The sequence below is a fragment of the Mytilus galloprovincialis genome, chromosome 6 (genome assembly GCF_965363235.1).
Source record: "Mytilus galloprovincialis chromosome 6, xbMytGall1.hap1.1, whole genome shotgun sequence".
Taxonomy (NCBI): domain Eukaryota; kingdom Metazoa; phylum Mollusca; class Bivalvia; order Mytilida; family Mytilidae; genus Mytilus; species Mytilus galloprovincialis.
Genome location: NC_134843.1, coordinates 41,027,420 through 41,049,275, shown reverse-complemented (window position 1 = coordinate 41,049,275; position 21,856 = coordinate 41,027,420). Strand labels below are relative to the sequence as shown.

At 31.7% G+C, this 21,856-nt stretch overlaps 1 protein-coding gene across 1 annotated transcript; it reads left to right on the top strand.

The window, feature by feature from the left end:
• Positions 1 to 883: 883 nt before the first annotated feature.
• Positions 884 to 8,399, top strand: LOC143079581 (uncharacterized). The gene is made up of 4 exons (XM_076254990.1): positions 884 to 1,000; positions 1,299 to 1,746; positions 3,695 to 3,821; positions 7,406 to 8,399. The coding sequence occupies exons 2-4, from the start codon at positions 1,436 to 1,438 to the stop codon at positions 7,943 to 7,945; spliced, it is 978 nt and encodes a 325-aa protein (XP_076111105.1). The 5' UTR covers positions 884 to 1,000; positions 1,299 to 1,435; the 3' UTR covers positions 7,946 to 8,399.
• The last annotated feature ends 13,457 nt before the right edge of the window (positions 8,400 to 21,856 follow it).

The window sequence follows — 21,856 nt, the reverse complement described above, 5'->3', positions numbered from 1 at the left end:
TTATAAAGATCATATCATAGGGAACATGTGTACTAAGTTTCAAGTTGATTCGACTTCAAATTCATCAAATACTACCTCGACCAAAAACTTTAACCTGAAGCGGGACAGATGAACGAACGAACGAACGAACGGACGCAGCACAGACCAGAAAGCATAATGCCCATAAATAGAGCTTAGAAATAAAACAAAATGTTATAATGAAGGCATGAGTGGGAATGTAGGCGCTGGTCGGTTGAGACTGCTCCGTATTTTACACAAGTAGTATTAGGAATATTGTGATATAGCATGATCCGACTTAACCAGCTCAACTTATCTATAATGCAGTTGCTTAGAATAGATGTAGCATATTTTTTTTTTTAAATATTCTGGAAGTCAGAGTGGCTTCTTCCTTTAATTATGAAGGTAGGCTATACTGGCCGTGAGCACAGACCAGCGCTGGAATTATGCATGCATGGCTTCTTTTTTTTAAGCAACCGCTACGTTAAATCATATCGCGCAAGTGAATTGTCAATGGGCCCGGCAATAATTTCATCTTCCAGTTAGATATCTGTATATAATTTATGTTGTCTTATCCTTTAGATCGATTGACGTCGGTTAGATCAGTAGAGTAATGAACTGCTTATTGGTCATTGAAGATGTATAGATCATGCTATCACGGTCACTCACAGAGACATATATCTTTTTTTTTATTTGAATATGAATGGGTTTTGATATAAATTTATATATATTTATGGGTTGACATTTCCACAAGACTGTATTAATCTCAGCAGCAGCCGCACGTCTATACCGACTATACCCAAAATCCTATGTTATGGTCCCCTTATTTGTAAACATTGACACGTGTTATATTTCCCGCGAAATGACGTTATGTATTTCGTAGCAACTCGTCGACGGAAACAGTTGTTGATTGGATGACCGCATTCTGGCATTGCGCTTTAATGGTGGATCTGGTCAAGTATTTACAGTAAACAAGATATTATTTTCAAGAGTACTTTATTGGGTATGTTGATATGTTTATACAGCCATCCATAGTATTAAGTTGAAACCAATATTCAGACTAGTGTTTTTAGTTATCAAAATATTTCAAAGATTGTTCTGGAATGTTGTGAACTTCGCGTTGGTGTTGTTCGTGAATCATCGAAAATAAGGAAATAATAATTTATGATAAATTCCTATTTCTTCCTCAGTTAATACAGATTTAGATCTTTTCAATTTGTTGTACATATCATTAACTGTAAACAATCCATCAGACTATGTTGTTTTGATAAATTTTATAATAAGGTTTTAATGACTTCCAGGCGAACAAAGAAGACAATAACAAACCGAAACCGAGGCTTAGAAAGTGTTGACAGGATCTGACAGATTCTGTTGTGGAAAAAGCGGAGTTACAACTTGATGAAGATTTTTTTAAGTGTTAAAGTGAAGAACATTAAAAATGAGGGACGAAATTGCAGCAGCAGTGGTGTTTTTATCACGTTTAGTACGGCAGTGCGGTAGCATCCCAAATGAGAAAATGGAATCCTTCTCAAGTAGTCTTTCAGCAGTGCTGGTAGAGAAGTTTAAGAACCACTGGTATCAAGATTTTCCAGCTAAAGGACAAGCTTATAGATGTATAAGAATCAACCCAGAAGAACCAAATGATCCAGTAATGGAGAGTGCTGTACACAAATCTGGTCTCGAATACAAAGATCTCAAGTTGTTTTGTGAACTGACACTATGGGTTGACCCTTCAGATGTCTCTTGCAGGTAAAAAAAAACCTGTTTTGTATTTTATTGATAGAAGGAAAATGTGTTTATGTTCTCTGCTTCTAGCTGAAGAGGGTACATGTATTAATATTACCCTTGTCTGTCTGTGTATGTGGTCCATCCAGAAAATGATTACTGTTCTCTCTCTTTTGTTTGTCTCTTTAATTTAAATTTAATGTCATAATGTTGAATAATAAAAGTATGGAGAGCCATTTAAGCCAAATAACAGTATTTTAATTTAGGATAGACTAATATTATGGTCCGGGACTCACTGCATGGTAAGGGTTTACCCGGTTAATTTTTATGCAACTTTCACAGAAGATGCTGTGGAAACCTTATAAAAAGATTTTTTTCTGATCAGCGGCTATGAAAACATTCATTAGTAGTTTTATTTCACTTGTGGTGAGACATGTGATACTCTTTGACAGCGAAGTCATCAGGAATCTCCATGACCTGTTTAATGATGGTGTCACCAACCAAAGATCCTGCCATCTTCAAGTGATACCTGTTATTTTCAAAATTTGTTTTTGTTTCTCTAGCCACCACCATTTTTGTGAGCAATTATAATCAATTAACCCCTAGGCTTGTATTATAATTCAAATGGTTCTGAGCTGCTGATTACAGTTTTCAAACCCTGAGTAATTTCTGGTTAAAGATCACTAACACACCTGACAGGAGAACTCTTGATCAAAAAAGACGACTGATTGCACTATTTGATTACCATGATTACGTTAACGTTTTAGCAAATGCTATTGAAAAATAAGATTGAAAAATAAATTTTTAATTCAGTAACAAAGAATTCGAAACACATGTCTTGTATTGACTTACTTACTGCATCCACCTATTTAATAAGACATAAATCTTCAACTTATTTGATGCAGAATAAAACAAAAATATTAAATAACTTTACCAAGTTTAAAATTGAATAATTTAATTTTGGATGTAACACGTCTTCTGATTGGCTGACATTATTTTGTTATGAGCCCATAGACATAATTTAGTCATGTGACCGTGACGTCATCAACATATTTTCATGGTTTTCTACGGTTTAAAATGGAATTTAGAATTAAATTATAAGAAATGACTGTAATATTTTGTCTGTCTATACGAAATAACAAAAAATGTTGTGCACACTGTTAAATAACCCGCTACGCGCATTATTCAGTGTGAACCAAATTTTTTATGTTATTTCTTCATAGACAGAAAAAATATTACAATCATTCCTTAAATTACTAAATATTACCTGCATTGAAGTTTATAATATTTGAAGAAATTTCATATCGTAATTCATTATTCATTTTATAGTTTACAATCAAATTGATACATTCATTTTTGTACATCCTATTTTCATTCACGATCAAAAGATGAATGCATATGTCTCATAGTATCATGGTATATTACATGTACTATGAAATTAGTTATCTAAATTCATTAAAAAAAAGTAAATTTGTAAATATTTGCATTGCTCTTTAAATCTTTTCTTCAGTGTAAAACTCCTGTTAGTTGATGGTGCAAATCATGGATACTTGTTCATTATAACTTCTGAATTTGACAGTAAAAAAACCCAAACCGATTTTAAAGATCTATGCAATTATCAAAATAGCAAGACAACTAAGTGGGAACCCTAATTCGGACATCACAGCTTGTGGTCATTCTTGACTTAAACTCTAAGTAGGGAGCAATGAAGGCTTGACATTGAAATGGTTACAAATGACAATCAATGAAAATATTTGCTATTCTTTAATGAAATAGATATAAAAAGCATTATTATTACAGCAGCCTGTTCCATCATTCCTTACATGGAAATATGAAGCAGTGAAATATTTTCGATCAATAGCTGAATTTATACCTCATTATAACTAATTAATTACATTATCAGAAATGTACATGTACATGTACTGTCCTATAAACAAAACAAAAAAAGGTATTTATTATTTTTACTTCAAAGATTTGGCGAGGCAAACAGACCAGTGTGTACTCTTGCAACATCTAAAGATGGAAATCTTGAAAACAGAGCGCATACTGTTGACATAGATGAATATCTACAGAAAGAGAAGGATAGATATAACAATCAGGTAAATTTTGGTCCTCAATGCTCTTTAACTTTGTACTTTATTTGGCATTTTTAACTTTTTGGGATTCGAGCGTCACTGATGAGTCTTTTGTAGAAGAAACGCGCGTCTGGCGTATATACAAAATTTAGTCCTGGTATCTATGATGAGTTTATATACATGTAGTTAAAACTGAACAAAACCTGTGTCATTGGTCCAACCTTCTACAATATTTTTTTGTTTTTATAAAAGTCCCAAATTTAGAAGTCTTGGCTACTGATCATGAGTTCCTCGTCAAGGTTAATTTTTGGATCCAGAACTTAGCAATTACAAATTATTGAGGAATGGTCTTTTGTCTGTTGTATCATCATGCTTAATGACATTGACCATCATTTGAGGCATTGGCTAAAGTTAATGTTCTAAAAAAAAATTTCAAATAGCACCATCATGACTGTGCAAATTAACATACATGTATCACTGGTTTTCCCCCCAAAAAATGAGCGCCATGGCCACTAAAAATGTATACATTCTATTTTAGGTTTTGTCTGATCGAAAAATAAATTTGAACTTTACTATATATTCAACCAAAATTTTTTAAAAGTTCTATCTGGCTGAATGATTTTTGTCTGACATTTTGTCAATCAGACACAATTTGGGATACACTGGCAGTGTTCTCCCCAGAAATTTTGGATAGCATCACATTTTGCGTAAAAAAAATAACTGTATTTTTTTTAATGTCGTTTGTTGCGTCGCATTGATACTCTATTTCCTTTATATGTTTTAGTTTAGATTGTTCAATTCATAACTGAGAATACAATTAAACTATAACCACAAAAACAGTTGTTTCAGTTTATGTTTTCTTTATTCATTTATAGTTACAGAATTATTTTTTCCTCTTGTGCCAAATAAAAATAAATATGTGGTTTCAGTTACCCAACAATAAGTCAAATGAATGAATGGTTCATTATAGATCAACCTGTTTATATACAAAACTAAATATCTAGTACACAAAATTAACTATTTTTTATATTATATCAAGTAAAGATAAAGTAGCAAAAGTAGCAAAAAAAAAAATCAATTTAAAAACTTTTTTTTATCATGTTTATGAAATTCATTGTTTCATGGCACTCAATGAATTAGTCCAAGTTGTTTCTTATCTTTACATCAAAATGATATGTATTTTTAACAAAGTTATCTAACAAATAGTCTGTTAATGCGTAGTTTTCTCTTGGTATATTTTTTCTGTCTACTGTCCATGGCCATCTGTTGTCATTATCGTGAAAATGCAGATTTTTGTCATATCTTGTCCGGTTCCGATCTGCAGTTTACACAAAAATGTGCAATGGCGGCCGTAGAAAAATTTACGAAAATGAGTCCGAGAATAAACATTGTTTGACAAAAGATTGTGCATGAATAAGACGCTTTTAATGCATTAAATGGATTAAACATAAACTTAAGCCAATTATGATAACTTTTTAAAGAAGTATTAAACTTAGTTTAGCTCTAAACCAAAATTCTCGCTCTCGTTTTACCGGAAGAGACAGAAAGTAATTTTTAACCGGATTTTTGTGACAAAAATGTCGGTTATTGATTTGGGGATGTACGTCGGGCGGGCGGCAATCAAATGTTGTCCGTGCATTAACTCATGAACCGTTCAATCAAAGCTTTTAAAATTTTAATATGTTGTTACTGACAACTAAATAAAGGTCAAGTTCAATAATGGCGATTTTGACTTTTACCGTTCAGGAGTTATGGTTCTTGAAAGATTGAAAAATGAAGTTTCCAGTCGTGTCCGTGCATTTACGCATGAACTGTTCTACTAAAGCTTCCCAAATTTTAATATGTTGTTACTGATGACAAAATGGAGGTCATGTTTAATAATGACGATTTTGACTTTTACCGTTCAGGAGTTATGGTTCTTGAAAGATTAAAAAAATGGAGTTTCATTTTGTCCGTGCATTTACGCATGAACTGTTCTACCAAAGCTTCCCAAATTTTAATATGTTGTTACTTATGACAAAATAGAGGTCAAGTTCAATAAAGACGATTTTGACTTTTACCGTTCAGGAGTTATGGTTCTTGAAAGATTGAAAAATGGTGTTTCCAGTCGTGTCCATGCATTTTCTCATGAACCATTCAACCAAAGCTTTTGAAATTTTTATATGTTGTTACTTATGACAAAATAGAGGTCAAGTTCAATAAAGACGATTTTGACTTTTACCGTTCAGGAGTTATGGTTCTTGAAAGATTGAAAAATGGTGTTTCCAGTCGTGTCCATGCATTTTCTCATGAACCATTCAACCAAAGCTTTTGAAATTTTTATATGTTGTTACTGATGACAAAATGGAGGTCAAGTTTAATAATAACGATTTTGACTTTTACCGTTCAGGAGTTATGGTTCTTGAAAGATTGAAAAATGGAGTTTCCAGTCGTGTCCATGCATTTACGCATGAACTGTTCTACCAAAGCTTCCCAAATTTTAATATGTTGTTACTGATGACAAAATAGAGGTCAAGTTCAATAAAGACGATTTTGACTTTTACCGTTCAGGAGTTATATGTTCTTGAAAGATTGAAAAATGGTGTTTCCAGTCGTGTCCGTGCATTTTCTCATGAACCATTCAACCAAAGCTTTTGAAATTTTTATATGTTGTTACTGATGGCAAAATAGAGGTCAAGTTCAATAATGATGATTTTGACTTTTACCGTTCAGGAGTTATGGTTCTTGAAAGATTGTAAAATGGCGTTTCCATTCACGTTGTTACATTTACTCATGAACCATTCAATCTAAGCTTTTCAAATTTTTATATGTTGATACTGATGACAAAATGGAGGTCAAATTTGATGTTGACAATTTTCACTTTCACCATTCATCAGTAATGGTTCTTGTGATATTGCCAGGACACAAATAAATATTAATAAATCCAGTTTGCTGTCGTTGTGACAGCCTCTTGTTGTAGAGATGCACAAATTAATAACCTTTTTAAAAAAAATAAAAATCGTTTCAATCTTTGAAATTTCGTAATACAAAACGTAGATTTCGAATTGTTTTGTGATTGCAATTTTCCATGTCGAAATTGGTGATTGAAGACACGTGGTATTAGTCATGTCACAAGTGTCAGCTTGGGATATTCGCATCCAAACAGTTATCACTCTGAGGGCAATTAACACCTAGCTATTTAATCTCTTAATTGCCTTTAGTGTCCACTTAAAGGGATTACAATTAAAGGTGATATAATTTTTATGATCATAATCGATAATAGATGAAAGTTCAAAATTGAGGACAAGTAAAATAGCATCTTCAAAATAATTATAGCGTCGCAGGAATTATTATAGCATCACGGTGAAAAAATATAGCGTCGCGGTACCGCCTGGGGAGAACACTGACTGGGGGTAACTCAGTGTTTTGATTCCCTGTGGAACGCTGAGTTTATTTTTGCTTTTAGAACAAATTAGTCACTCTCTAAATGTTGCAATTATTTATGTAATTTAAAGAGAGGACCATCACTTAGTCAGTTCTGTGCTCGCCAAGTTGGATTTGAATATTTTCAAATGTGTCTTTTGGTCTTTGAAATAAATAATTTGACAGCCATGTTTTCTACATTGTAGGTGAATATTGTTACCACACGATCATCTCTTGCATCCCGTCCATACAACAGCAACCATAATCTAGTCTATAATGGTTTCAATAGTTTCCAACAGCATAATTACTACAACAACCACCGCCACCGCAATAGTCGTCGTAAATTGCCATCGGAACAGCAAGTCAATGGGGTGAGGCATTCTCCCGAGCACGTCAACGAGGTCAGACAGCAGTTTATGAATCAAGTGAACAGCATTGCAGGGAAAGCCAATGAGAAGTCTGATGAACAACCCTCATCGAGCTTGTCGGAAGACAGCGGTTCATCTTCAGACGGAAGCAGCAAATCACCTGATCAAAGCCCGGAGAAATCTCAGGAGAAAAAATCAAATAAATCTCATCAAAATAAAGGGAAGCATACCTCAAATCTCAATCAGGGAAAGTCCAAACAAGGCAGCTCAAATCAAGGGTTCAAAAATTTCCAGAGCAAAAGCACAGAGCAGTTTTCTTGGGGTAAAGGATCAGGGCCATCTCATAGTAAATTCAATCAAGCACCAAAGGTTCACTAGTAATAAATAAAAATGTGTTCATTTCATTACTGATTGGCCAGACGATATTTTTATTTATATCAGAGTATTTATATTTTTTTCTTCATTGTTTTATTTTTTGCTTAATGGAAATGAACATGTTTCTTTGGTTGTATCTGTGCTATAGGGAAAATCACAATATATTGTGGGGAAATCATAATGACACATATATATGTGAGAGCTTATTTTAATCGCACCAGGAAATACTCTAAACATTAAAATGAATAATGCTTAAATGGGAGGAAAAATGATTGTTTATGCCATATGTAATTTTAGTGCTACTTACATTGGAAAAAGATTAAAACCTGTTTGAAAATGACTAAAAGATGCAGCCTGAATAAATTACTGTATTTAATTACCAGCATATTTTTGCATATTACATGTACATGTACTTCATATGACAAGTTTTAGGGCAAAAATTTACTTTTTAAATATATATGTGATAGGTATGAAATGTAAACAAGAAAGTGCTCGGACAGTTAATAGTACATTTGTGACAAATACCGTACTAGTTTACTGGTAGCAGGGACTAATGGTGAAGTACATTAAACATTATATTTTATTTCTTAATTTATGAAATCACTGTTTGTTTTTTCTTTGATTTAATGGATAAATTGGTTTTAATTTTGTTTTTTTTGTCGATTTTACTTGTGGTTTTATATTATGATGAGTGAATTCATCGACATTTGTATAGTTCCACAGCATATAAAGTGCAAATTGTGATAGATCCATCAGTTCTGGATGTTTTATTAAGTTCGTAGACATTAATGAATGAATTATTTTGTATATAATAAAGAAATTTTACTTGCACAGAAAAATTGAGTGTAGACCAAAATGACGGAAATTATGTTTTATCTAAAATTTAATTTATTGTTTTATTATATAATTTACAAATTTCCATGACTTATGCCTAATTAAATTTAACAGAGATTCAGAATTTAACTTTCAAAACTAAATTCAAAGCGGTTTATTGATGATCTTATTTTAAACTCAACAGAATTTTAACGTTTAAACAAATGGACATATATAAGAAGGTGGTTCTATTTTTCATTTCTTGACATAAAAACAATTGTAAATGTTTTTAAAAAGTTAACTATCTATATTTCTGTGAAATATTTCAGTTTATAAATAAATTTATAACTCTAAAATAACCGGAAATGTACAATCAGGTTCAAAGTAATCTTTTTGAAAGTATGAATTTTCTAAACATGGAATTGATGGATATAATTGTAGTTCTGCTGTATCGAAGAGAAGTGACACAAAATGAAGTAGTTAAGTGTTGTTTGAATGTTTATTGTTCCCTGATGGAATGACTTCTGCATGTTGTATTTGCAGAATGATTAGATACAGTAGAATTTTTGACAAAGTACATGTATAAGTTTTGAAAGTTTTTTAATTTAAACATGTAATTTTTTTAATGAATTCAATTTAAATTGCTGGAGATTTATGTACAACATGGACAATTTAATTTACTGGTACCAAAGTGCATTGTTGGAGTTCCTTCCTCCAAAATGTATGTGTTGTTGGAAGCTACTTTTCATTTGATCCCATCTTGCCGTATTTTGGCATATCAATTGAATTTACTAATTGGTCAGACTTTCAGAAACAACTGCCATTTGTTGGCACTCTATAGATGTCATGTTTATTTTGAAATAGCTTTCAACCACCTTGTACAATCTGTTGTGGAAAAGATTATCTTACTCAGAACTTTTTAAAACATTTTACATGTACTTTTGAAAAGATCAATGGATCACAAAATTGACTACATTAATGTGCTATTGGACAACATTTTCATTTCATATTCTGCCGTCATGCTTTTATTGGATTTTTTGAAATGTAACTGCAATCAGTATTTAATGTTAACTTTTCAAACTTTGTTGCTGTATCCTTTTTTTTTTAATTGATCAGTAAATTTTATACAAACAGGAATAAATTAAGGGTGACTTTCAATTTTCTAATTAACAAAAAATCATAACCTATCAGAATTGTTTAATCCTTATTTAAAGCCTTTCAATGCTGTGTAAATTGAAGTATTTCACAACTACAATATTCCAAAAAAAATGATTGAAAAGGAATTTTAATGTTTTACCTATAAATAAAATATGATTACAATTGTCTGGGGAGAAATTAAAATTTTTTTTTTTTTTTTTTAAGATAAAAATCTGGTTAAATTCATTTTAAACTTCAAAGCATTATGTTGTACTGAACAAGCATGATATATTTGCCACTGGACATTAATCAACCGTCAATCAATCAAAGCATTCTGTAGTCTCTTCTGTCATCTATTGATAATTGTTTTACTTGTGTTTTTTGTTTTTCTTTTATTATTAATATATATTATTAATTGTGATAAATGTGCAGTCTGGAATAGCTGCCAAATTAATTTGTGTATTGAATTCCAAAGTATATTTTATGAATTATCCCAGATGACCTCTGAAAGTTCAGTCAGCAACATATCACATGATTTGTCCATTAATTGTAAATATTCACACGTCCAGGAAGATGGTTTGCATGGTAAACCTTTTACTTGGTGCAATATAAATATTTTAGCTTTAACTAGATTTATTTTTCAGGTTGCTTTTAAGCATTAATTCAGAGAAAACATGAATGAATTGATAAATAGTGTATTGTTATTTTTATGACTTTCAGTGGTCAAAACAGGGCTCACATGGTAGAAGTGGTTCCACTTGAAGTTCAAAAAAATTCTTGTATTTAACAAATGTAACGAATTTAAAATTTAAGCCACCATGATTGTATACATTTTGATTTTCAACACTCCCTCGAACACTAAAATTGTACATACATGTAATACACAATTGGTATGGTTTGGCAGGGCTGGGCGATGTCCCTTTAATCAATTGAGTACTGGTACATGTATTTGAAAATTCTTTGTGGTATTTTAGCAAGCTTAAAAGTGCATTTTTGTTCTTTCTCTAAATTGGTCAGAATTTGAATTCAGATGATAGCCTACCAAAGTTTTGTTACATTTGAATTTATTATAAGTATTTTGTAAATTTCTTGATGGCGCTACTTCATTTTTAATGCTAGATCAAAGGACTATGTAGACACATTCTTACTTAATGTGGATTATTGGAGAGAATGTAACAGTTGTGTGACACATTTTATATATCGAGGTCAAGTCAAGGTAATTGAAGTGTTCAAACATTTAAAAAAAAATCAATTATTTATAAAAAAAACAAGGGTTTGAGCAACAAGGGTTTTCAATAATGGTATCTGCAAAATTATAAAAGATTTTTACGTGTTACAAAATCTTTTTTTTTTATTGTGCTGGTTTTGATTAATGTTTAAAAGACTATTATCTAGTCCTGCAGTAGTATTTATCTTGTTCAAAAATTTCAGTAATATAAAATTATTACGGTCACATGTTGCTTTTAAGTTGAAAGGGCAATTTTTCTTTTTAAGATGTTAGCTTTCTGGATTTTTATCAAATTCCTGTGTTATGCAATGATGCAGACTTTAAATGAACAATTGAATACAACATGGCAGTAAATTACCTTGACTTGACCTACTCATTTAATGAGTGAAATTGCAAATGGCTACTTAAGAAGTTTTAAATGCAAATTTTATAGAAGTAAATAATTCCTAAGTCAGCCAGTCAATTTTACTGTTTTTATGTTTTTTGTTAGAGAAACTGGTTTTCAGTTATTACATTTATAATGCTGTTGATAAGATTGTAATAAATCGGTTATTTGTTGGGATAAGCGTACATGTAAACATTTAATTCTCATTTCATTATTCAAACTATTTCTACTGTTGCACGAACAAAACCATTAGAATTCATCTGTATTTGTTAATTTGCTCTATAAAAAAATAGTGCTTGTGGAATATATTTTTCATGTTTAATTTGAAACTCATTTGCGCAGAATATAAATTTGAAGAAAAAAAATCAGAATTTTTTTTTGGGGGGGGGGGGGGGGATTTAATTATAATGAGGTGATTGAAGACTGGAAACCACCATTTTAAAAAAACAAAGAAATTTCGAGGTAGTTTCTTGGTCAGGAATCTTCTTTAAAATCAAGCATAAAAATTGAGAAATTGTCTCTTGTCATAAATGTAGGATTCAAAAAGGAACATGTCCTCAACCTTTTTATACGACTGCAAATTTTGAAAAAATTTTCGTCGTATATTGCTATCACGTTGGCGTCGTCGTCGTCGTCGTCGTCCTGCGTCCGATTACTTTTAGTTTTCGCACTCTAACTTTAGTAAAAGTGAATAGAAATCTATGAAATTTTAACACAAGGTTTATGACCATAAAAGGAAGGTTGGTATTGATTTTGGAAGTTTTGGTCCCAACATTTTAGGAATTAGGGGCCAAAAAGGGCCCAAATAAGCATTTTCTTGGTTTTCGCACCATAACTTTAGTTTAAGTTAATAGAAATCTATGAAATTTTGACACAAGGTTTATGACCACAAAAGAAAGATTGGGATTGATTTTGGGAGTTTTGGTTTCAATAGTTTAGGAATAAGGGGCCAATAAAGGGCCCAAATAAGCATTTTTCTTGGTTTTCGCACAATAACTTTAGTTTAAGTAAATAGAAATCTATGAAATTTAAACACAATGTTTATGACCACAAAAGGAAGGTTGGTATTGATTTTGGGAGTTTAGGACCCAACAGTTTAGGAATTAGGGGCCAAAAAGGGACCCAAATAAGCATTTTTCTTGGTTTTCGCACCATAACGTTAGTATAAGTAAATACAAATCTATGAAATTTAAACACAAGGCTTATGACCATAAAAGGAAGGTTGGTATTGATTTTGGGAGTTTTGGTCCCAATAGTTTAGGAAAAAGGGGCCCAAAGGGTCCAAAATTAAACTTTGTTTGATTTCATCAAAATTGAATAATTGGGGTTCTTTGATATGCCGAATCTAACTGTATATGTAGATTCTCAACTTTTGGTCCCGTTTTCAAATTGGTCTACATTAAGGTCCAAAGGGTTGAAAATTAAACTTAGTTTGATTTTGACAAAAAATGAATCGGTTGGGTTCTTTGATATGTTGAATCTAAAAATGTACTTAGATTCTTGATTATTGAAGTTTTTTGGTCCAGTTTTCAAATTGGTCTACATTAAGGTCCAAAGGGTCCAAAATTAAACTTTGTTTGATTTCATCAAAAATTGAATCCTTGGGGTTCTTTGATATGCCAAATCTAACTGTGTATGTAGATTCTTCATTTTTGGTCCTGTTTTCAAATTTCAAATTCTACATTAAAGTCCAAAGGGTCCAAAATTAAACTAAGTTTGATTTTAACAAAAATTGAATTCTTGGGCCTCTTTGATATGCTGAATCTGAACATGTACTTATATTTTTGATTATGGGCCCAGTTTTCAAGTTGGTCCAAATCAGGATCTAAAATTATTATATTAAGTATTGTGCAATAGCAAGTCTTTTCAATTGCACAGTATTGTGCAATGGCAAGAAATATCTAATTGCAAAATATTGTGAAATAGCAAAATTTTTTTTAATTAGAGTTATCTTTCTTTGTCCAGAATAGTAAGCAAGAAATATCCTATTGCACAATATTGTGCAATAGCAAGAATTTTTTTTAATTGGAGTTATCTTTCTTTGTCCAGAATCAACTTAAATCTTTGTTATATACAATATACAATGTATATACACTTTTTACTACCAACTGATAAATTTAAATAATCTTTACCATTCAGTGATAACAAGCAGTTTTTTTACATCTTAATATTTTATGATGTATTAAAATGAGTAGTTATTGTTGCAATCTCCATTAGAAATTTGAATTGATATCAGTTTTGAAAAAGGGAAACGGGGATGTGAAAAAAAAGGGGGGGGGGTTAAATTTTTCTCATTTCAGATTTCATAAATAAAAAGAAAATTTCTTCAAACATTTTTTTGAGAGGATTAATATTCAACAGCATAGTGAATTGCTCAAAGGCAAAAAAAACCTTTTAAGTTCATTAGACCACATTCATTCTGTGTCAGAAACCTATGCTGTGTCAACTATTTAATTTTAGATTTAAAAAGTTTGAAGAAGAAATCTTTAATTGATTTGTAAAATTTTGGCATTTGTTTTGTGTAAAAAAAACCCATGTAATGTCAAAAATTTGATCACAATCCAACTTCAGAGCTGTATCATGCTTGAATGTTTTGTCCATACTTGCCCCAACTGTTCAGGGTTCGACCTCTGCGGTCGTATAAAGCTGCGCCCTGCGGAGCACCTGGTTCAGAGTTATTTTTATTAAACCAGTTTATAGGGCTAATATATACTAGGTTGATAGATTTCTAATCCTACAAATGTTCTATTTGTTCTCTAAAATTGGCTCTCCATCATAAACCTTGCTGTCATAAGCCAATGTTTCTGATAGAATTTTCTTTTGATGTTCAGGTTAATATAGGTTTTAACATCACTGCTTTTTGTCCAAATTTAAGTTTTGCCAAAATATTTTCATCTGGAATTATTCATCAATTTTTGTCATCTTTCATCCCTGCCAAGTTGAATAGTTGATCTCAGACCATGTTAACTTCAGAACATTCATAACTACACAAAATGGCATTCATTTCCATGTATAATTATGATCTCGTTCCTACTGTATCATTTTTAACTGTCATTTTATAATCATAGTTTAAAAATTGATGTAGGATATGTATGCATGTGTTACTTAACAATATTATAACTCAGGTGAATTTTGTCATTTATAATCAACCTCATGCAGCTAACTCAAATTGTACCTCATAATTTGTTAAGAAATTGAATGAAATCCTGAAATCATTTTTCAATGATATTGTATGAAAGTCTTGAGAGGAAATTGGAATTTCTTCTCTACAGGGGACCAAAAGGCTCATTAGAAAATTTGCCTACGCTGCACTATCTCACACTGTGATTAAAATGACAATCGACCTGAGTTGTAGTATTTTAAGACTTCCTACAAAATTATATAAACAAAAGTTATAAATGATAAATAGCATGTTTATGTAACTGTAAGCCTTATGATAGAATTTCTGTGTTTGATGTCGAACCATATGATTAATAATACTCAAGTGTAATTCAGGAATTCTTTTGTTATCATTATGATTTTGACCTACATTGTACCAAACTATGTTGGATATGAAAAGAAAGACTATCGTATTAATTTTTTCATGACATTTTCATTATAATCGTATGCTTATTTTTATCCCTTTCCTGAAAGTTTAGAATTTCATGCTTAATTTACAGACATCAGACAAAGTGATCTATCATAAGGCCTACATACATGTATCTTGGTCATTAAATGACTTACAAATCTGTTGAAGTATTAGTTAATCTTATCTGTGTGTTGTTATATATGAACAAGTTTATTATTTCTTCTGTAATATTTGTATTCATAACTTCATAGCTAAAACCATACATATGTTGAATCATTGAAAGGTGTTCAGAATTGTGGCATAACTTGATAACTGTGATATTGATATACCACAGCATTACAAGTCAAAACTTGTTGTTCCAGAGATCTGGTATTAAAATTTTTATAAATATAGCTTACTCTTATTCCTGTTTTAAAAAGCAAAGAAATAGCATCATGGTCTGGTATTAAATGCCTGTGTGATAGAAGTCATGGGTATGAAACGAGACTATGGAAATTGATGTTTTCTGCCTTTCTGTTATGCATGGATCATTTTCAAGGCCTTGATGGCTTTCAGTCTGAAAAATGTGTCTTTCTACCTTATCAACAAGCATGATAAAAATTCAGCTTAACGACTCAGCACGTTACAAATTCTGCTCATTGACTCTAGTGTGATACAATTAAAAAAATAAGAGATTTGGTATGATTGCAAAGCAGACAACTATCGAGGAGAGTTCCAATGACTAAGAAATAGGCAATTAAAGGTCAGCTGTCTTCATTGATGAAAGAAAAAAGAAACCTGACATGAAAATGTGAAACAATTTCAACCCTAATGACCTAATTTATTAGGTTATTTGCCAATTTTTATACGAACCCAAAATTTGAAAAAATTTTCGTCGTATATTGCTATCACGTTGGCGTCGTCGTCCGAATACTTTTAGTTTTCGCACTCTAACTTTAGTAAAAGTGAATAGAAATCTATGAAATTTTAACACAAGGTTTATGACCACAAAAGGAAGGTTGGGATTGATTTTGGGAGTTTTAGTCCCAATATTTTAGGAATTAGGGGCCAAAAAGGGCCCAAATAAGCATTTTCTTGGTTTTCGCACTATAACTTTAGTTTAAGTAAATAGAAATCTATGAAATTTTGACATAAGGTTTATGACCACAAAAGAAAGGTTCGGATTGATTTTGGGAGTTTTGGTTCCAACAGTTTAGGAATTAGGGGCCAAAAAAGGGCCCAAATAAGCATTATTCTTGGTTTTCGCACAATAACTTAAGTTTAAGTAAATAGAAATCAATGAAATTTAAACACAATGTTTATGACCACAAAAGAAAGGTTGGTATTGATTTTGGGAGTTTAGGTCCCAACAGTTTAGGAATTAGGGGCCAAAAAGGGACCCAAATAAGCATTTTTTTTGGTTTTCGCACCATAACTTTAGTATAAGTAAATAGAAATCTATGAAATTTAAACACAAGGTTTATGACCATAAAAGGAAGGTTTGGTTTGATTTTGGGAGTTTTGGTCCCAACAGTTTAGGAATAAAGGGCCCAAAGGGTCCAGATTTAAACTTTGTTTGATTTAATCAAAAATTGAATAATTGGGGTTCTTTGATATGCCGAATCTAACTGTATATGTAGATTCTTAATTTTTGGTCCCGTTTTCAAATTGGTCTACGTTAAGGTCCAAAGGGTCCAAAATTAAACTTAGTTTGATTTTAACAAAAATTGAATCCTTGGGGTTCTTTGATATGCTGAATCTAAAAATGTACTTAGATTTTTTATTATTGGCCCAGTTTTCAAGTTGGTCCAAATCGGGGTCCAAAATTAAACTTTGTTTGATTTCATCAAAAATTGAATAATTGGGGTTCTTTGATATGCCAAATCTAACTGTGTATGTAGATTCTTAATTTTTGGTCCCGTTTTCAAATTGGTTTACATTAACGTCCAAAGGGTCCAAAATTAAACTAAGTTTGATTTTAACAAAAATTAAATTTTTGGGCTTATTTGATATGCTTTATCTAAATATGTACTTTGATTTTTGATTATGGGCCCAGTTTTCAAGTTGGTCCAAATCAGGATTCCATATCAAGTATTGTGCAATAGCAAGAAATTTTCAATTGCACAGTATTGCACAATAGCAAGAAATATCTAATTGCACAATATTGTGCAATAGCAATTAATTTTCAATTGGAGTTATCTTTCTTTGTATAGAATAGTAGTTGATAATATATGTTGGAAATTTACCAGACATGACTATGATGTCATTTTCTATTTTTATTTGCCAATAACTTTATGTAAATAACTTCATTGGAAATTTGCCAATATAAAATGTTGCTGATGAAGCTTTTTTTCCTTATCTTATCTAAAATGTTTTTAGATAATGTATGTTGGACATTTGCCAGACATGACTATGATGTCATTTTCTATTTTTATTTGCCAATAACTTTATCAAGGGGGGGAATCTACGTCATCACGCAGGGTGTCGGCGATTGAAATTGGACCACCATTTTGTCGCTTCAAGGTAAGAATTTGACTTATTATGCCAGTTATATGAGGGTTATGATTATACAAAATAGTCCACCAAAGACTATATAAAGTAGGAAAATAAATGAGCCATCGCTCAATATTATTGGTTATCTCAATTTTGCAAACACTTCGATACCAGTTTTAAGAATTGGGTCAACATGCAGGATATCGGCAAAATTTTTCATAACAACATCTTGATTATCAAGAACCGCCTACTTTATCAACAAATGAACATGTCCGAATTCTTAATTGTACTCGGGAAAATACTTGTTACTCACAAATATCCGTCATTATGGTCGAAAAACGTCTTATTTTTAAAAAATTGAAAAAGGATGTCGGCAACACATCGAATATCGAAGGATGTCGGGAACACACTAATATATTAACAATGTAAGTGTCCTTTGATTATATCAACCATAATAAAGATACGAAAAAAAACAGGATTAGTGTTCCTTGCTTGCTTCCATTTCATGCACTCAATTTCAGGATTCAATTTTTGTAAATAATCGAGAGAGAAAAAGTTTTAGAAGGTGAAAGTCTGATTTCGTTTCAGTTAAGCCAGGGGTCCCACAGGGGTCAATTATTGGACCAAGTCTTTTTTATTTATAAATTAACTGTTTACAAAATTTAGAATTTTTTGAAATACTTTAGGCTTTTCTACCTCAAGCATAGATTACCTTAGCTGTATTTGGCAACACTTTTAGAAATTTTGGATCTCAATGCTCTTCAACTTCGTACTTTATTTGACTTTTTTATAACATTTTTGGATTCGAGCGTCACTGATGAGTCTTTTGTAGACGAAACGCGCGTCTGGCGTATATATAAAATTTAGTCCTGGTATCTATGATGAGTTTATTTTATACTATATATATATATATATATATATATATATTTGACATTTCATCTGGCCCTACATCTACTGGGTGTTTAGTAAAGGCAACAGTAGTATACCGCAGTTCGAAATTCATAAATAGAGAAATAAAAACAAATCCGGGTTACAAATTATAACTTAGGGAAACGCATCAAATATATAAGAGGAAAACTACGACACAACAGAAATACAACATTAAAATGTAACAAACACAGAAACGAACTATTATATAACAATGGCAATTTTCCTGACTTGGTACAGGACATTTTAAGAAGAAAAAAATGGTGAATTGAACCGGGTTTTGTGACATGCCAAACCTTCCACTTTAATGGCAATAATAAATTTAACATTAAAATGACAATATTACCTGACATGCCAAACCTTCCACTTTAATGGCAATAATAAATTTAACATTAAAATGACAATATTACCTGACAGGATTACATTAAAAAAAAATGGGAGAAAACATAGGACAGAGAAATACATTAATAATAGCTAACAAAAAGTATCAGGTTTAAAATTTTATACGCCAGACGTGCGTTTCGTTACATTTTTACTTGCATATGATACCGTAGTTAATTTGGCTTTTTAATCGATCGAACTTTCATGTCTCTACAGTACAAACAGATCTCATGGGAAACTATGCTGGTAAAGGCATTCCACCCAGACAATTATGCAAAGTCATCCCAGACACCAGATTAAAAAAACAATCTTATATAACTACACGTTGTTCAACCACACATTAGAATACGGAAGAACTGCAGGAGCAAGTGCTATCAATTCTTGCAGTTTGTCATTTTTTGGGGGATCCTTTATTTCATGTTCCATTTCATGTAACATGTCGTTTTGAAGTTGATCTGCAAACAATCGTATGCATGGCCCTGTTGGTCCTCTAACGTGACATTTGCGCAAGTCTACTGGCGGTTTTGTTGAAATTTCTTCAGTTATTGGCATTGGGTAAACTTAACATTTTTGCCAGGCGTTTTTATTTTGATGACAAATGAGGACTTGCATGGTTTTGACTTTTTTACGGGTGGCGATTTAGTGGGCGATCTGGTCGGCTGTTCAACATCAGATTGTATTCGCGATCGTTTCCGCCTGCACAAGTTTAAATTTGATTTACGGCTTGTCATGACCATTAGTTTTAAATTAGATCTAGTCACATGTTGAATAACATATGTGTTAAAAATAGTATATATTAGTGTGTCCCCGACATCCTTCGAATTTCGATGTGTTGCCGACATCCTTTTTCAATTTTTTAAAAATAAGACGTTTTTCGACCATAATGACGGATATTTGTGAGTAACAAGTATTTTCCCGAGTACAATAAAGAATTCGGACATGTTCATTTGTTGATAAAGTAGGCGGTTCTTGATAATCAAGATGTTGTTATGAAAAATTTTGCCGATATCCTGCATGTTGACCCAATTCTTAAAACTGGTATCGAAGTGTTTGCAAAATTGAGATAACCAATAATATTGAGCGATGGCTCATTTATTTTCCTACTTTATATAGTCTTTGGTGGACTATTTTGTATAATCATAACCCTCATATAACTGGCATAACAAGTCAAATTCTTACCTTGAAGCGACAACATGGTGGTCCAATTTCAATCGCCGACACCCTGCGTGATGACGTAGATTCCCCCCTTGTTTATGTAAATAACTTCATTGGAAATTTGCCAATATAAAATGTTGCTGATGAAGTTTTTTTTATTGTTTTATACAATAAACAATGTATATTCACTTTTACTACCAACCAATCTTTACCATTCAGTGATAACAAGCACTTTATTTTACATTTTAATATCTTATGATGTATTTAAAAGAGTAGTTATTGTTGCAAACTCCATTAGAAATTTGAATTGATATCAGTTTTGGAAAAAGGGAAACGGGGATGTGAAAAAAAGGGGGGGGGGTTTAAATTTTTCTCATTTCAGATTTCATAAATAAAAAGAAAATTTCTTCAAACATTTTTTTGAGAGGATTAATATTCAACAGCATAGTGAATTGCTCAAAGGCAAAAAAAAACAAACTTTTAAGTTCATTAGACCACATTCATTCTGTGTCAGAAACCTATGCTGTGTCAACTATTTAATTTTAGATTTAAAAAGTTTGAAGAAATCTTTAATTGATTTGTAAAATCTTGACATTTGTTTTGTGTAAAAAAAAAACATATAATGTCAAAAATTTGATCACAATCCAAATTCAGAGCTGTATTGTTACGGCCAGAAATCGCCTTTAAATTGTAGCCAACAAAAGACACAAATCAATTATAAAAATTAACAAGATTTATTATACAAATGTTTACAAAAGGTATTACACAAATATTACTGTTAACTTAACTGTCAAAATATGAGTCCAATCTGTTATCTTTATCTGTATCCGGAAATCTTTCGGAATCCAATTTGAATATTACGTTCACTACTAATGTCACAATCCAGTATGATGTTGTTTGTAGAATAAAAGTGTCAATCCAAATGCTGTGAATACTAATGTCTATCAATGTCTATGTCCAAGTTTAATTATGAGAGTTTAACTTTAGTGTCTGTATATATAGTGTTGTCATGGAAAATTCTAGAACACTCTATAATGGAACATTGTGGAAAATCCTGGAAAGTTACAACGGAAGTTTCTGGAATAACGTAGAAGTTTAAATTACGCATCTTTTATAAGGATCATTCTAGAAAGTTCCAATCATTCTGTGATTGTTCCAGTGTTTCCTAAACTGCACAATTATAAGATTATTTGGTAAACAACTATCAGGCCATACAACACAAATTAGGCCAACATAAATAAACATAATAATTACAATATCATAACAGTATCACGCTTGAATGTTTTGTCCATACTTGCCCCAACTGTTCAGGGTTCGACCTCTGCGGTCGTATAAAGCTGCGCCCTGCGGAGCACCTGGTTAGTGTTATTGTGATTATTATAGATAGGAACTTTAGAAGAAAACATGATAGCAAAACAAGATCAGCTTATAGGTCAGCAAAGATGAAATTGTCAGATGTTGTGGTTATGGCTAAAACAGTAGAAGACAAGAAGTTGTCAACCAAAAAATAATAAGCAATATATATCAAAGAAAGTTTGTTATGATTAATATTCTATTCTGGACCTAGATGCATGAGTTACATAGGTTCAATAGAGCCATTAGTGTTACATTAGCAAACAGCACAAATTTTTATTCTGGAAAAAACACGTTTCTTCAACAGAAGTAGGAAGCAGAGTTAAGATAGCTCTTATCTGTTACAATATGAAGTATATTTTATTTAAGCCCCAGTTGTAGCTGAGGGTGCATCACGTTTTACTAACGTCTATCTATGTTCAAAAGTTTTTTCATTCTCAAACTGTAGTTTGTCCAGCCATTTGTTATGAAACATTAACACAATGCTTATTACCA

Bases quoted from the DNA above. Each gene is read 5' to 3' on its own strand.
- LOC143079581 (XM_076254990.1), top strand. From the start codon at position 1,436: ATGAGGGACGAAATTGCAGCAGCAGTGGTGTTTTTATCACGTTTAGTA. The intron at 1,747-3,694 runs GTAAAAAAAAAC...TTTACTTCAAAG, and splicing joins CCTTCAGATGTCTCTTGCAG to ATTTGGCGAGGCAAACAGAC. The intron at 3,822-7,405 runs GTAAATTTTGGT...TCTACATTGTAG, and splicing joins AGGATAGATATAACAATCAG to GTGAATATTGTTACCACACG.